At 40.4% G+C, this 14,081-nt stretch overlaps 1 protein-coding gene across 1 annotated transcript in view; it reads right to left on the bottom strand.

The window, feature by feature from the left end:
* Hecw1 (HECT, C2 and WW domain containing E3 ubiquitin protein ligase 1) overlaps positions 1 to 14,081 on the bottom strand; it is a 240,400-nt gene that overhangs the window by 124,480 nt on the left and 101,839 nt on the right. The window contains exons 6-9 of the mRNA XM_076864225.2: positions 11,666 to 11,808; positions 7,396 to 7,496; positions 4,470 to 5,822; positions 321 to 422 (exon numbers count right to left, since the gene is read on the bottom strand). Coding sequence (XP_076720340.2) covers positions 321 to 422; positions 4,470 to 5,822; positions 7,396 to 7,496; positions 11,666 to 11,808 — 1,699 coding nt within the window. The remainder of the gene's footprint in view (positions 1 to 320; positions 423 to 4,469; positions 5,823 to 7,395; positions 7,497 to 11,665; positions 11,809 to 14,081) is intronic.

The raw sequence follows: 14,081 nt of genomic DNA, 5'->3' as shown, positions 1-14,081 counted from the left end.
GTTATGAACAGTTTGCAAAGACTAGTTAGATCTTGTAAAAAAAATGTTCTTCATTTCAGGAACTGAGGGACATTGAAAACATTTGGTTATGCCTTCAAGATCATGTGCTGAAACAACTAGTAAAAAAAATAGACAACAACAATAACAACAAAAATCCCCCAAAACCCAACCAGTTTTTTAGTAGGTGCCATATTGTTTTTTGATGACAGTGTAAGGTATGGAGTTGGGGAAGAGTTTTGATGTTTACAAACAAATTCATACTGACCTGTTCAAACTTGATAGGAAGAGTTAAGACATAGATTTTAAAAACTAGAGCTTACTTGGTGGAAGAGGCTCATCGATTGTTGGGTAGTGATGATGTTCAGGCCTCAAGGAAGGAAGCTGGCTTACTGGCTGGGAATTATGGAGTATAGGACATTCACCTATGGACAAGATAGTCAAGACATTCAGATTCATTCATTGCTCCGGTAATGTCATAAAATGACTGTAAAACAAATTACAAGAAACAACAAATAGAGTGGGCAATCTATTTTTTGTCAGTTTGACACATTCACAGTCATTCGTGATAAAGGGAATTATTAAAAGAAGAAGAAGAAGGAGAAGAAGAAGAAGAAGAAGAAGAAGAAGAAGAAGAAGAAGAAGAAGAAGAAGAAGAAGTAGTAGAAGTTGTTATTGTCCAAACACCTCATGACTAATGATCTATAGACCAATATATAGGACTGGAATCTGATTTGTAACCACTTGAATTTTCTTGATGGGAAGGTGGCATCAGAAAAGAACACAAAAGAAAATTATCAGAGCCTGATAATCCAGTAAAGGAAACAGGCCTGTTTAAGGGAAGTATAGCATTTATAAAGTACCATTAAAAACTTGGTGGGCTTGTGCAAAATTATACCTTATCATATGGATCAGTTTCATAAGAGGGCTACTGAGAGGCTATTTTTAAGATTTTGGGGGTGGGGGGTGAGACTCTGAGATGGTGCCTTTCCAAGATGGGTCAAGTAGCTGGTAGGTCAAGAATGTCAATTCCTGTAGTAGGGAAAATAGGGGATAAAGTGGCAATCCCAAGGTTCTATAGGAACTCATGACTCTTCCAGATGATTTGGAGGTGGAATCAGATAAGTCATGGTACTCTGGAAAAAGGAAAAGACAAGAGACAAAGGAAATAGATAAAAAGCAGGAAGACTGAAACAGGAAAGCTTGAAACACAGAAGTGGGGTAGAAGGAAGAAGACAGAGAAATTTTAGAAATAAACACATCCACAGATTGCATGCCTCAGATTATTATAGACAAAGCTTATATTGTTGTCAGTTTCACATTTATAATGAACTGGACAATGTATAAGAATGGTGTTCCTGTTTTAGGATGTCCTTAGGTGTTTGGAGTAGCCATTTGGATGGAGGTCCATGGTATCAGCTGATTGCTCTTGATCAGGACACTAGTCAGCCTCCATCAAACTCTACACTGGTTTCCTCCACAGCATGCTCACACTCTTTTGACTAGAGGACAAAGTTCAGACCTTTACCTTCCTCTGCCCTCCATATTTGATGCACATAGCAAGTGTCCTATTGATCTGTTGGATCCAAAGGGAGAGAAACTGAAAAATGATGGTTGAGAGAAATTTTTGTGGGATCTCAAATGTTGAACATTTCTCAGAATGTCCATATGTGGAAAGACGATTATTTCTTCTCACTCTAATTCTACAGAGCCAATCAAAAATTTTTAAAAAATAAATTAATTAGGAAGGGAATTGGTGTTATTCTTAGAGGTAACTGGCAAACAAAAATAAAGATATATTCAGGATCAAAAGGCCCTTTTAAATGTTAAAAATATAACATTATTCCTAGTGCAAACTCTATTACTCAAATCCTTTGGTTCCTTGGAAATTTGAAAGGAAGTCAAGGAAGGTGCCCCTCATACTAGCACATAGCTCATTGTTTCAAACAGGGGTTCTGTGTTTAAGTGGATACTACTCTCATATTTGGGTTTTTTTTTATGTGTTTAGTGTCAGAAATAAAAAGTAAAACCCAATGGTACAGTTGTTATGTCATCAGCTGCTGTATTTTTCATTTAATTCCTTTAAAAAAAAAAACCAACAAACTTACCTCATTGTAATTGTAATTAATTCAACCAAACAGGTTAATTACTCCTCCAAGCTAGTAGAAATACAATATATTGTCACTTGCCTGAGGTTAATGGAACTGACCCCACCTGCTTGTGAACCCCAAGCAAATGCAATGATGTGACTGACACATGTCAGCTGGTTGAATAGATGGAGCGCACAAAAGAAGCAAGCAGTTCTGTTCTGTACCAGGACCCAGCACAACATAATCACCCTGCCTCAAATACAAAGTGAGTGTTCAGACCTGGTCAAACATCAGAGGAGGAAACCTATTTCCCTGTTGACAATATATGAGGTCTTTTAAAATTCTCTTTTCTTTGTAAATAATGATTAAACTATAGAAAAAAAGAAGGGCTGCCCACCCCAAATATTATTTAAAACAAAGTGATTTCCACCTAATGATGTGAGAATTTTCCTAAAAACACATGGTTGCAAGAAATATAAGTTCAAAGGATTGTTTTGGATATTTTATTATATGACTTTTAAAAGTTAGCCTCACTGTTTATCTGCCTAGAAGAACTCTTGCTTGATGAGAGGCAAAGCCCTTTACAGTATCACCTCATTTAATTCTTCGGATAAACTTTGAGGTGAATTCTACAAGTATATCTGTTTGACATACAAGGAGATTGAGGCACAGAGAGAGAGAGTGAGAGCAGTTAGGTCACTTTGTGAGGAAGTGATAGGACTGAATATAAATCAAACCTCCAGGGCTTGAGCTCATGACCACAATGTTATCTTGCTTCTTTCATTCATCTGATGATAGCTTTCCAAATTATTTTAAATTGAGCCTTAAGAAAAGTTTTTTTTTTAATAGAGGAAAAAGAGATAAAAGTTAGATAAATAGTACTAGTTTGTATAAGTGTCACTTCAGACTCACAATGAACTGATCAGCGTTCTAAAATGATGTCCCTCCCAGATTTGCCACCAACTCACTGCTGTGGCATGTGTTCTCTTAAGTCTACTTTGCTAATCAAATGCACTTTCTATAGTTTTCAAGCAGTCTTAGAAGTCATGGGGGCAATAGTGGTTTTTTTTTTTTTTTTAATTGAAGCCCTTTCTTTGAGCTCTGTGAAGCCCAGTGGAGAGTGAGGATAGACTCCTAAAGGAAATTTCCATCCCATTTTCTCTCCTCATGGGGACCTTTCCATATGGTGTGTGTCCTATGGCTTTTCTTGCCTCCCTGTGTTTTTCCCCGCCTCTAACAATTTTCTGGTTCTCCTTGTCAATATGTGGCACTTCTCCTCACTATCTCCTTCTCTAAAATGTAGAATTGGGCACTGACGAATACTTAAGATTATTTTTTTATGCTCATTTTAGTTCCTTTTCAAAAAATTTATAGGCATCAGGCATTGTTTAGAGGCTGAGGATTTAAACATAGAGAAGACATTTCTGGCCCTTGATGAGCTTACAATCTAGAGTGAATACCACCACCTTATTTGGAGGCTAATTTAAACAGCAGAACAGCAAAATAACAAAATCTATATTTGGCTCTTTAAAAATAACTAGATTATTTCATATTATTATGTGACTTCTCAATTCCTCCCCACCCCCACGCCACTGTCACTTGACTGGAAGATGGTTCACAGTCCTGGGTAAGGAAATGCAAATTAATATTTGATGCCACAGGCATGAGTAAGAAGGAACGTCTTTGGTTAAAACATAGAATACATTTTTAAAACTAAAAGTGGCAACTCCTGGATTAAAATCTTATTTGAGACAAAGTGATTTACACATTCACATTATTTTTCCCTTCAATTAACCAAAGTAGCCAACAATGACAGCAACAAAACTAACAAAACCAACAAAACCAACAATTATGACAAGAATTGAGCAGACAGAAATAATGACAAACATATATAGATTATCCATATACACGGGACTAGTTGAATTCTAAAACAGAGATAAAATCTGTATTCTTCACCTAAAATTAACATTATTGCTAATCTTCAGTGTGTTTTAGGAAGCCATCATTTAACTTTAGACATTATTCACTGTCACCTGTTATTAGTCTTGGCACTTTGTGTTGCCGTCAAGACTAGAAAGATAACTTACACCAATCCGTTCTGGTGATTAGTTAAAACAGAAGCACACATACAAGTGCACGCTCACATTCACCTAGTTGTATTTCTTGGTGTGTATCTGAGACATGGTGGACCGTTAGCTATTTGTAGGCACTTATGCTCATACACCTATGCACATACACACATATAAAATACAAGACAGACATACATTGCCCCAGCAACCCTATTTGGGACTGGTGCCTCCTCTCTTGTTTTTAAAAACCGTGTTGATGAGACCTGTGCCCCTGGTGGTCCTATTCTTACTCTGATCAGGTTTGAGGTCTAACCTTCTCTCCGATTGCTTGGACCTGCCATGGGGGACTCCAGACCTTCAGCGGTTCTTGTCACGTTCCCACCAGGGGCGGCCAGCTCGTCCTGCCATGGCCCAGCACCATTGGTCGACTCCGGGTCCAGCTCCGGGCTCTGCACAGAGTCAGGCACCGACTCGAACGCGCTGTTCTCCTCTTCCTCGTCGTCTTGCGACGAGAAGACGGTGCTCTCGGAGATCTTGGCGCTGTCCACGGAGGAGAAGCGCGTGTGGCTGGCGAACCGGTTGTTGCCGTTGTAGCAGGAGGGGCTGTAGCAGGAGGCGCTGTAGCAGGAGCTGCTGTAGCAGGACGTGCTGTAGCACGAGGAGCTGTAGCAGGAGGGGCTGCAGCACGACGCGTCACAGCCCTCGCAGCTGTGGTCCCCGCCTTGCCGGGGGCTGGAGTCGCTCTCACTCCCAGTGCTGGGATGCGTGTCGCCTTCTGGACCCGCGCCATTTGCCAAACTACGGAAGTGGCCCCCAAGGTGGCCAGGGGGTGCCATGCCCGGAGTGGCACCCTCGAACTCTTCTCCATCCTCTTCCAGGGCCGGCGGATCCGCCGCTACCGTGTCCACCTCGCTGAACCCATCCTTCTCGGAGGAATCCTTGAGGGTTGACTCCTCTTCCACCCCATCCTCTTCCTCTGCGGCGCTCCCGCTCTGGGCCGATGGCATGCTGTGGAGCAGGTTATGGATGCGAATGTAGTGTGTCCGCGGGGTCTCGGGGTCCCCGCAGGCCGACGCGATCACCGTTTCCAGCTCGGACACAGGCAAAGAGCATGGTCTGCTTTTTCTCTTCACTGAGGCTCGCATCTGCAGTCTGCCCTCTCCCTGCTCCAGGGTAGGCACATCCCCCTCCTCATCCTCTTCACCCTGGCCTTTCTCTTCCTCCTCCCCCCTGGCCCGGCTCTCTGGTGCTGCCTCCTCCTCCACCGGTTCATTCTTGTTGGCTGAAGCCTCACCATCTTCCAGAAGCAGCGATGGTGGTACCTGTTCATCCAGGTCGAGCCTCTCGGCTAGTTCTTCTGCACTCAGGGCAGACTCGGGGTCCTGTTGTCCTGGGGCCAGAAGCTCCCCAACCCCGTCAGGTCCCTCAGAGATCCTGCCATCATCTCCTGCCTCAGTGGCACCTGCCCCTTCCTCAACTGGCCTGGCATGCTCCAGGCTCTGGTGTCCTGAACTGTCCACTGCAGTGCCCTCGTTGGTTGGCTCTGGCCTCAAGCTCTCACAGGGCTCCGGAGCATCATTTGGAGGCTCGGCACAGTTGCTTTCAACCAGATTGTTCTGAATTTCTGCTGACTCAGGCTCAGTACTCAGGGAAATCTCCTCATCATCTGCGGCAAGAAGAAAAATGTCATTCTTTCCAGAAAAGAGCATTGTGGTGTTAGTATATCGTGCAACACATGTAAGTCTTATGCTAAGGGATTTCTACATTAGGATATTGAATGTAGGGGTTGGTGAGAAAATTCTATTAAGAATGAGTTCTAATTACCTTCATGACAATTTGCAATTGTGGATACATTTTAGAATTCTGTTTCAAGGAATTTAATTAACAAATTAATTTTATTTTTGATCAATATGCTCAACACTACCCCAGTTCTGGGCACATAGTAGGTGCTCAAAAATGTTTGCTACTTGAAGTGATTTCTAGAAATGGGGATAGTGGTGGTGTTTGTAGTTCCTTGTTAATCCCTGGCAAAGTTAATTGCACTAGTTTGTTAATGTTTCCTATGGATGGGTCCTGTGGGGTGCCAGGATGGATAAGCTAAGTTCTTAGGCAACTAGAGGGAATAGGGCTGGATGACAGATGGGAGCAATCACATCATTTGACTTTTACTACAGAAGAAAAATAAACAAGATCTCCATATCAAACAGCCATTCCAAGAGTAGCAACTACGATGATTTGATCTACCTACTGTTTTTGTATGTTTAACTACCTTTCCAAGCTGCTCCATTGGGTCCCTAAAAGATGTGAATATTTCTACTTCAAATGAACTAGTGCAGATCACTAGTTGAAAGACAATAATCTTTCTGTTGAGGTAAATCTATCTTTATGGCTTCAGTAAAGAAAGAGTCATTTTTATTCTCAGAGTCGAAAAGGCTGAACTTGACAGGATAAAATAGTCAAGATGGTTTTTTTTTAATAATCTGAGTTGTATATTGGGCATATAGAAAAGTGCAATTCAAACAAATTAAAAAAGAAAAGTGCAGTCTGATTTAGTGAGTGAATAGTGACAAACTCCAGATTCAGGCTTCATTAGCTTCAATAGCAACTCATAATTGTGGTTTAAGAAATTTCTTAGTGTAATTTACACATTGTATGAGAGATATGAGGAAAGAGCAAAAGTGAAATTCTGAAGCATCTAACTATTCTTATTTAGAAATATGTTTTGGAATTAAAAAACCGAACTCTTGATGTTTCTAAATTCTTCTGTTTATATTTTTCATTTTCCCTGTGATATTATGAAAGTCAGTTATATAATAATAGTTCTTCAACAATAAAGCATACTCCAGCTACTGGCCAGTAGGTAGAAAGAGACGTTTTACCTTTATTCATCCATTCACTCGTATCAATTTCTAAACATCTCTTAAGCATGACCTACGTGGGTGCTGACAGTAAAATAACAAGGAATGGCTCCATATTCATGTTGGACACATTGTTAACCCCCATTTCACTGTGTAACCCTCTACCTTTGGGTCACCAGAATGAAGAGGAGCCTCTCAATCAAAGGGACAGCAACCTGGCTTCCAGAAGAGATCACTGGGTTCTGGGCCTCAAATGGAGAAGATAGAGAACCACAAAACCTAGGACATGTCTGGAAAGAACCATGGTTATTGTGTTTTAGAGAAAGGAACCACACTAGGACACTAGCCTAGGACAAGACATGAAGTTCATGCTGAAAATACCTGGGTGGATGGAGGAAGTGATCTCAAATCGGAATTGCAGCTGTCCACTCACATGATCTGTTGGAAGCCTGCGGCCAAGTGTGTAGCTGACCACTCTATCCCTAGAAGGAAATAAGCACCATCACAGAGCTGGTCAATATTCTCTTCTTAAAGACCATATGGTGTGCTTTCTGTGCCAGCAAGTGAGATGGCAAGCCCACAGGAGCCCTCATGAGAGAAGGTGATGATCTATTCGTCCAGATACATAGAGATGATCCTAAAGTAAAATTGGGAACCCACATATGCTCAACTGCAAGGAAATTCTGCTCAAATATTCTGAAGCAGAAGTTAGCAAATTACAGTCTATGATTTGGTCTACCTACTGCTTTTGTATGGCTGTGACTTTTAATATTTTTAAATGGTTGGGGAAAAAACTAAAGAAAATTACTATTTTGTGGCATGTGAAAATTATATGAAATACAAATTTAAGTGTCCATAAAAAAGGCTTTTTTCCCCCTTTTGATACCAGGGATTGAACCTAGGGATATTTAACTACTGGACTACATCCTCAGCCCTCTTATGTTTTATTTTGAGACAAGGTCTGGCTACTCTGCTTAGGTCCTTGCTAAGTTACTGAGGCTAGGTTTGAATTTGCAATCCTCCTGCCTCAGCCTCCTGAGTCACTGGGATGAGTCACAGTGGCAGGCATGCGTCACTTCTGTTCCAATAAAACCATAAATAAAGTTTTATTGGAACAGAATCATGCTTATTAGCTTACATATTTTCTGTGACTATTTTCATGTTAAAGAGGAAGAGTTAAGCAATTTAGACAGAGACTAGGTGGTCTGCAAAACTTAAAAATATTTACTACTTGGCCCTTTGCAGGAAAAGTTTTCCAACTTGTGTTCTAGAGTAGAGGAGAGAGGAGAGGAAGAGGGAGAAGGAGAGGGAGAGGGAGAGGGAGAGGGAGAGGGAGAGGGAGAGGGAGAGAAAAGACAAAAAGACATGGGCGTCCTTTGTTTGCTTTTCCTGTTCAGCATTTTACAATATACCCTTAATAATAGATAGTACCAGAACATGCATGTCTTGGAGTTATATGTAATATATAAGAAAGGATGTCATCATGGTTATGGAACAGTCTATGGTAAGTCACATGCTACTGGATGGAGCAGAACAAGACTTGAGAGCTGGGTTCCCTATCTTGTGACTTCCAGTTACACTAATTCTAGGGCCCTTACATAGAAAGACTCGAGGCTCCAGCCTGGACTCAGGTCCCATCCTATCTACCCACTCAAAGCAATGTCTTAATTACTAAAATGGAGGCTATTCAGGGGAACCAACCTGAAGCTTTGCTGTTATATTTCCATTAACAATTTTGCTTTAGCAGAGTAAATTGCCTCCATCTTGGTGGAAATAGGAATAATGACTAGCTTTTAGTATTCCAGGAATTAACAAATGCAGTGTGCCCAATGATAATAAAGACATGTTCCAAAACCAATTGTTATTCAATATTCATTCTGTTTATTCATTTGTGATATTCATATAAAAGGCTAAATCATGGACTGGTAGGGTTTCAATGTTTCCTTCTAAAAAACACTGACATTATGAAACAAACAAAATATATTCCAATTATCCACTAACTTAATATTATCTTTAATTAGCTATGGTTTAATGTCTAGTGTCAGAAATCCATTTAAATAAAGCATTATATGTAGGAAAAATAGGATAAGCCACAAAATTTTGTCTATTTAGAGAGAGCCTTGGTCAGTATTATGAAGTAGACTTTGACCATAAGAAAGAAATTTTCAACCCAAAACTCAAGTTGAAATCAGAGGAGACCTAAAGATAATCACAGAAATTAATTTTTTATGCTTTGCATTCATTTTCTAAGCTTTTTTCCCTTTTACTTTCTAACACTCCCTGCCATGTACAACGTGCTGCAGTTGACACAAAGAAGGTACTAGATAGTCTCTGTTTTAAAATAGCTTATATCCAGTGTGTGTGGGGGGCATGACTAAAAATGGCTCAAGGTGACACTTATAAAATGAAGATAAGATGGCCAAGATTAGAGGTCAAGAGCCAGCTGAAGGCTAGCATGTTGCAGGAAAAGGAAAGGAGGGAGGGTGGGGAGAGAGAGAGAGAGAGAGAGAGAGAGAGAGAGAGAGAGTGTGTGTGTGTGTGTGTGTGGCATGCTCATGCCTAAAATGGAAAGGCTCAAATACAGCAGTGCAGGTAGAGAAAGCATTTTCTAAAGCAATGGATTCAGGAGACTTTTGGGGCAGAGTATTTTCTGAGGGCAGAGGGGAGCTGTGGTGGGAGGTGGATTTGCTTCTGCTATGTGTGTGCTCTGGGTTCTGCCATGGTCCAGGCCAAATGACTACTGCTTTCATGGCCATCACTCCAATGCCCTGTTCCTGCCTACATTGGGACCTCTCCAGCATGGGCAGCACGGTGAGGTGGCCTCAAGGGGCAGTGGGAAGTGGCAGGTCTTGGAGGAAAAGCTGCTTTCCCTGGCCACCAGGGGCGTGGTGTGTTATCCCATTAGAGTTGGGGAGAAGAGAGCACCTCCATGGCTTGCTTCCTTTTAGAGAGGGGTTAAGCTCATTTACACGCATCTGTGCTTCTCCTTTTCCCTATTTGATAAGGACACTAGGAAAATGGAACTAACTTTGCTCAGTTCAGGGGAGACCCTTTTCTTGTTTTCACCACTTGGTACCTTTCCATAGTAGAAGCTGGGAAAGGGGCATGACAAGAAGAAATGAGCCACACTCTGGCTTATGAAAAGTATTCAACACGGAAGAGCAGATAGGTTCCCTCTGCACCTGTAGTGGTAGGTTCAGTTCAACAGGTGCTAACTGAATATCTAATACATGGTAGGCAGCAATGTGCTCAGTGCTCTGGTTGAAAGACCCCTACTCAGCTCCTCTGTTTGTCCTTCAGCCTGACCCTGGCACAGTGCTAACAGGGTGAGAGCAGACAGTAGACCAGAGAAGGAAAGAAATGAAAAGTGTGACCAATGATAAACTGAATCAGTCCCAGGAACCCTGCAAGGAGCCTTTTGTCGGGGGCCGGGCACACTTGGTCTTTGGAGAGAGGCAGGTGTGTGTTTGACCCTGGCTGCATCTCTGCCACTCACTAGCCATATGCTTAGGTAATTAGTTATCTGTTCTCAGCCTCATTTCTTCACATTGGAGGCACAGTGATAATGCCCAAGTCACAGAAGTGTTCTGAGGATTAAATGGAATAATGAAGAGCACAAGGAATACCATTCCCTTTTGAGTTCCTACTATGTGCCAGTGACTGTGTTAGGTTCTTTACGCAGACTTTTTGTTTGCATGATCCTCGCAACCATGAAGTGCAAACACTGTTGGGCGGGCTCTGTAAAGTCAAATCCCTTTGGTTTGTGAGGCAGTGGCATGTCTATGTGCACACAGCTGCACTGTGCTAGAAGGTTCCAATTAAATATCCTTCTATAATTAAGGACATGTGCTTTAAATCAACAATTATTAGTGGTACCAAAGTCTTTCTGAAAATCAAAAGAACTTTAAATTAAGAGAGGTGACTATTCTGCATAATTTTTCTCATCCTTTGATACTATTGTGAGGGTTATATTGTATGGAAGCATATGTTTATAGCCAGAGTTATGCATAGTTGCTGTTACTTAAGGAAATACATATTGTACATACAAAGTTTATTTGGCCATAGTTCACTCTAGTAAGAACCATGAGTGGACACAAGAGTAAAAGGTCCAAAACTCAGAGACATTCTCATACACAATTTGATTTTGCAAACAAAATAATTGCTGGTATTCCATGAGAATACATACTTTCAAATTTCATCTGTCCTATCTAGCATTTTCTGTAAACACTAGCATCTCTTGAGAAACGGTATCCAAGTAACTTAGCATTTCACCTTGCTATGGAAATGACACATATGATTAAATCCTACATACAAGAGAGTGAATAAGTGAAATGATATTCTTTATAGTAAAACAAACTTCCATTTCTACCTTTATAGAAAAGTGCTTCATTGATGGTTTCTTTTAGTTATTACCTTAGACTTTTGTATTGTCTTGCACATATAACCAGTCATACACAAATAAAGGAAAGGGAAGGATTTGTTTAATTGAATGTTGTGGCTAAGACAGTAAAATTTAGGGGAGAGGCCAAGAAAACATAACACTGTTATAATTTAACTCTCCGTAAGACTCTATTATTGCAGCTTACAGGCGTTGTGGGGCATGGCCTACTGGCTAAAGCCTAGTGATGTGAGATCCCAGTCACAGGTTTACCCTATGGCGTGTCTCTCCAGGAGTCTCTGGACAGGCATGGACAGCTTTCCCAAAAAGCGCTTGATGATGGGGCGGCTCTTGGCAAACTTGTCTTTCACCTCAATTTCCAGCACATCAGTGGGCAAGGATACAAAACTGAATTGCTGCAATGAAAGAATATGTCACATCAATTAACTGAGAGGTTCAAGGGCTGGCCAGTTCCCAGTCCATCTGCCTTGAGGACGTCATTGTAAAAAGCCCCAGCTGCAATATTTATATCAAGGTCTTAGAAATGCTGTGGGCTCTGCTTATTCAGTAAATGAGGGGTGACAATGAGATGCTCCCTCAAGGCTTCAAAATGGGGTTATTCTTTAAGATCCAAATAAATACAATCAGCACAAATGAACGAGAAAGAATGCTACCCAGGTCTTACCCTATTTGACCAAAGCTATTATCATATTTGAAGAAAGAACAAGCACAAACCCACCTATAATTAAGGACATGTGCTTTAAGTCAACAAAGTCATGTTGTATTTCATGAGTATAATGTCAGAAGTTTTTTGACAAGTTTCATGAAACCTCATATTCTTGAGAGTGGGAAAATACTTTCATTCTATGTTGGCAGGGATGTAAATTGATTTGACCTTTGGGAAGGGAATTTCAGACATTTATTGGTATTCTTAAACTACAAATCCCTTCGAACCCATAATTCAAATTCTGGAATTTTCCTTCTGAATGAATTCACACAAGTATGCAAAAAAGATATATTTTATAAGGCTGTTCATTGGAGCATTACTAACGATAGCAAAAGACTGGAAAAGCAAAACCAAAATGAAATAACAATAAAAAAAGGTCCCAAACTGTATATCATTAGGAAGCTAGGTAAATAAAGGATCGTAAATATTTGAAACAGAGAACTCCACTGTCATTAAAAAGAAACAGGTAGATCCCCATGCACTGACTAAATGAAAAAAGCAAAGCACAGAGGAATATGAAGAGTGGGATTCCATTTGTACTTAGAATCACAGAGAAAATGCCTGGAGATTATCCTCCGGACTTCGAACTCTCAGGAGCACACTGGTAGGAAGGAGAGGAAGCTGGTCTTTTCCATTTTATTTCATTCAATTAGAAATTGTTCATTTGTTAATTAGCATATGGTGTGGCTTAAAATGAAAGTATCAAAGAAAGACTGTGACCATCAGAAGTTGGCTTGATCATCAATAAAGGTGCAGAAAGGAGACCCAGAAGGTGAACATTGACATTGCCCAGCCTGGACTAGCTTATCTGGGAGGAGAAAGTCATAATTCACCTTAAACCTTACTGTTCCCTTAATCAAAGGCTGTGAAACAGTTGAAAAATAGAATTAGTTTATTTTATTCTGATTAATTCCTGATAGCAAATATTTTAACTTCAGTTGATTTCTCTTTACAGAGATAAAATATGTTGGGCATGCTAATGTGTTTTTTTTTTTTTTTTTTTTTTTTTTTAAGAAAGAGGAGAGGGGGAGAGAGAGGGAGAGAGATTTTTTTTAATATTTATTTTTCAGTTCTCAGCAGACACAACATCTTTGTTTGTATGTGGTGCTGAGGATCGAACCTGGGCCACACGCATGCCAGGCGAGCGCGCTACTGCCTGAGCCATATCCCCAGCCCCCGTGCTAATGTTAATATCTCCTCTGTTGCAGTCAGGATGGGCTGGGGCATGGTGTAGTAACAATCGAATTCCAAATCTTTGTGACTTACAATGATAACATTGGATTCCTGTTCTCATGTTCATTGTGGGATGTTGGAGCAGCCACCCTCTCTAATATTACCAGTCCCTGAGAGGTGAAGAAAACTCAAAAGAGTTTCCTCTTGCAAATCAATATTCACTTCCAAACACAATTCCTCATCAGAACTGGACACATGCCCCATTCAACCTCAGGAAGCAGGAAGAACAATTCTACAGTATATCTGGGAGGTTTATAAAGAGCAGAAATATTTGGCAAATAGTACTCATGACTTCCATACTCTCCATGTTTTACTTCTACTTTCTTTATCTATATCTTTATATGTATACATAAAATTATAGATATTTATGGGGAACCAAATGATGTTTCACTAAATGCATACGTTTCATAATGTTCAAATAAGGGCTAAGTATATAGCCTAAATATTTATATATTTATCATTTGTTGTGAATACACACAGTACCTTTTCTTCTAGCTTTTCTGAAATACACATTATCATTATCTGTAGTTACTCTACTGCACAACAGAACACCAGAGCTTATTTCTCCTATTTAACTGCGATTTAGTACCCATTTATCAACCTTTCTCCATCTGTCCCTCCTTTATTCTCCTTAGTCTCTGGTAACCCTCTTTTCTCAAATTACGTGATTAAATAAAATTTTTAATAACTAAAAACTTTTAAAACTTTTTAAAGATTTCATAATGGTGA

The sequence above is a fragment of the Callospermophilus lateralis genome, chromosome 1 (genome assembly GCF_048772815.1).
Source record: "Callospermophilus lateralis isolate mCalLat2 chromosome 1, mCalLat2.hap1, whole genome shotgun sequence".
Lineage (NCBI taxonomy): Eukaryota > Metazoa > Chordata > Mammalia > Rodentia > Sciuridae > Callospermophilus > Callospermophilus lateralis.
The sequence above is the reverse complement of the archived record's forward strand: the minus strand, read 5'-3'. Positions and strand labels throughout refer to the sequence as shown.